Raw genomic sequence first — 3009 nt, 5'->3', positions numbered from 1 at the left:
TTAGGAAATTCGACTATTCAAATAAAGGGTTTTTTTTTTTTTTTTTTTTTTTTTTTTAATAATTTGCTTACGACCTCAAAACGTCAAATAGATTTTTTTTTCTAAAAACAGAAATCATTTTTTGGGAAGTTTTTATTAACTTGATTTCCTAATAGAACTGATTGTTTTCAATATCACAAAAAGCACAATATTTTATATTATGGGTTGTTTTTTAATGAACCATTTCTAATTGTATAAGATGTTGACTTTAAATTTTCGTGTTCATCTCTTCACAATCATTGCAACTCATTGGCGAAAACAAAACCACCAACATTTAATTGTATTAAGGGTTATTTAAATTTTTTCTATAATAGGTAAAACCATATTAAACCATCTCTCAAGATTACATTATATTTCATTTTGTTAATCATTTAACACATCATATATAGCCATCTTTTGATTAAAAAATTAAGAAAAATTGCATGTTATTTAATTTTATTAATCGTATATCAAACAAAATTTAGTAATTTATTAATGAAAGAAAATATCAAACAGTATATGCTATTTAATTTTCTTAATCATAAATCAAATCAAATGGAGTACTTTTTAAACAAAAAAGTTAAGAAATAAAAAAATAGAAAAATATTGAGGATAAATAGGCATCGTTGGCCAATTACTCCACTCTTGTGCCTTGGGATATCTCCATATCATTTCAACTCCAATAGAGAGAAAGAGAATGGGGAGAGCACCTTGTTGTGAGAAGATGGGATTGAAGAAAGGCCCATGGAGTCATGATGAAGACCAAATCCTCATTTCATACATACAACAACATGGTCATCCTAACTGGCGTGCTCTTCCGAAACATGCTGGTAATTATATCTTATTATAGCTCCATATGCATTACTTCTTGATCTTTGTCATAGAAATATTCATTTGGTTTCTCTTGTAAAGATTTTTCAGTTTGACAGCACATATGAGTACTTTTATGTTAATTTTTCTCAATCTAGTTAGAATATGAGGATTTGAAGAACGTATAGAGATGATCAAATCCTCATTAGCGATTTAACTCCTTTCACATGCAAGGAAACTAATTTGACATATAGATGAAAACGAAAGAGAAAATCACAGTGTCGATCGTTCTCAGAAAAGATGCTGAGTTCATGAATATGACATGATACAACGATTGTGTTCTCTTTACACATGAAAACATAGAGTTGTTATGTTTGTCGTTGGTTGATTTAGCATTGAAATTTAGTTCACAAGTTTTAAGATCAAAGTGGGTTAGTGTTCATTTTCGGTTTTAATTTGTTTTCTTATTGTTTTTATTTTCAGGTTTGTTAAGATGTGGAAAGAGTTGTCGACTTCGTTGGACCAATTATTTACGACCAGATATTAAGAGAGGAAACTTTAGTAGAGAAGAGGAAGACACCATCATTCATCTACATGAAATGCTTGGAAATAGGTACAACGGAGTTTTTCAATCTTATTCGTATCTTTAGTAAACAATTATCACTTTATTATTTTTGTAAAAGACATCAGCATTTCATATAACATTTTGACATAAGGAGTCGGACATAGATTTTGGTTTTCAATTATTATAAAGCGTGATATTTGTTTATATTAATAATTTCAAAAAACATATTTGCTAATCAAATGTATACAAGGGACTCATGTCTATTCATTTCATATGAAAATTACATTTTACGTTAATCATTTTGATCATATAAACCCAATAACGTCATGTACCAGAATTTTAAATAACAAACTTTAGATCCGCAGACATGATGATGACACAGTGAAAATAGTTTTTTGGATGGGCAATAAATTATTCAAATTGGCTATTGGCTACCACGAATCGCAATCCCGGTTTTCATGCTTTATTATTTAATTATGTTTCAGAATAAATAACTACACAACATGTATACTTTTATTTTCAAACCAACATATATCAACATGTGCCCAAGCATAAAATACGATTTTTTTAACACATATTTCAAGAATAAGAATATAAATAAAGAATAAGAAAAAGACAAATCCATTGGTACTTTTTATTTTGCACGTATTAGTCGTAACTAATTAAATATATAATTTTGAATACAAGTTTGTCATGAAGCTTGGCTTTCCTTGATTTTACAGATGGTCTGTAATCGCAACGAATTTACCTGGCCGAACTGACAACGAAATAAAAAATGTTTGGCATACTTATTTGAAGAAAAGACTTGAAAGTCATGAGACAACCAGCCATGCTCCAAAAAGACATAGCACCAAGTCCAAACGTGCTTCAAGCGATAAAAATTCAGAAGAATCGATTGTTTCACAATGTCATGCCCAACCACAACTAAACTCCCATGACGAGGAACAACTAGTCTATGTTCAACCATCGTGTAGCGAGTCTTCATCTGAAACAGAAACAACGACCAATTCATTTGATGTAGCTAAACATGAGGAAATCAAGCATGAGACATTTCTTGATGATAGTTTCTGGTCGGAAACGTTATCTGGTGAGGGTGACGACATCATGGAATCTAATCCAACGACAAACATATCGAGTGTTGAGTTTTCATCGTCTCCACTCAAAGTTATAGAGAATGAAGACATAAGAAATCCATATACTGATTGTCATATGGGTAGCATAGACCTATGGTACGACATTTTCACACGCATTGAGGAATTACCCGAGTTACCTGAGTTTTAGTTTAGATATCCATTTGTATTCTTGTTATGAGACATAAATTAAGCACAAATGTTGTATCTTTCATATTCTCGTAACGTAAGATAAGTAAGAAATACATTTATTATAGAAAAAATGGCTCCTAACTTTTTTCTAATATATTACATATGACGATAAATTGAAATCTCATCATTACAAAGATGTTGAGTTTTCTTTGACCAATGGAGACAAAGTTGAATTGAATTCTTAGGTAGTGGCAATTTTAAATGTTTTTAATGTGACGTAGGATATAACAATCATTATATTTTAATTTGTATATAATTTGTATATCGAATAAAACAAAACAATCTATAATGAAT

General features: G+C 29.9%; 1 protein-coding gene across 1 annotated transcript; it reads left to right on the top strand.

Moving 5' to 3' along the window:
* The first annotated feature begins 677 nt into the window (after nucleotides 1-677).
* On the top strand, nucleotides 678-2735 carry LOC145037617 (transcription factor MYB30-like). Its single transcript, XM_078986322.1, has 3 exons — nucleotides 678-848; nucleotides 1312-1441; nucleotides 2116-2735. The coding sequence occupies exons 1-3, from the start codon at nucleotides 716-718 to the stop codon at nucleotides 2672-2674; spliced, it is 822 nt and encodes a 273-aa protein (XP_078842448.1). The 5' UTR covers nucleotides 678-715; the 3' UTR covers nucleotides 2675-2735.
* Nucleotides 2736-3009: the final 274 nt, after the last annotated feature.

This window comes from Lactuca saligna, chromosome 3 (genome assembly GCF_052625555.1).
Source record: "Lactuca saligna cultivar CGN05327 chromosome 3, ASM5262555v1, whole genome shotgun sequence".
NCBI classification, from domain to species: domain Eukaryota; kingdom Viridiplantae; phylum Streptophyta; class Magnoliopsida; order Asterales; family Asteraceae; genus Lactuca; species Lactuca saligna.
Note: the sequence above shows the minus strand (reverse complement) of the source record. Positions and strands in the feature narration are given on the sequence as shown.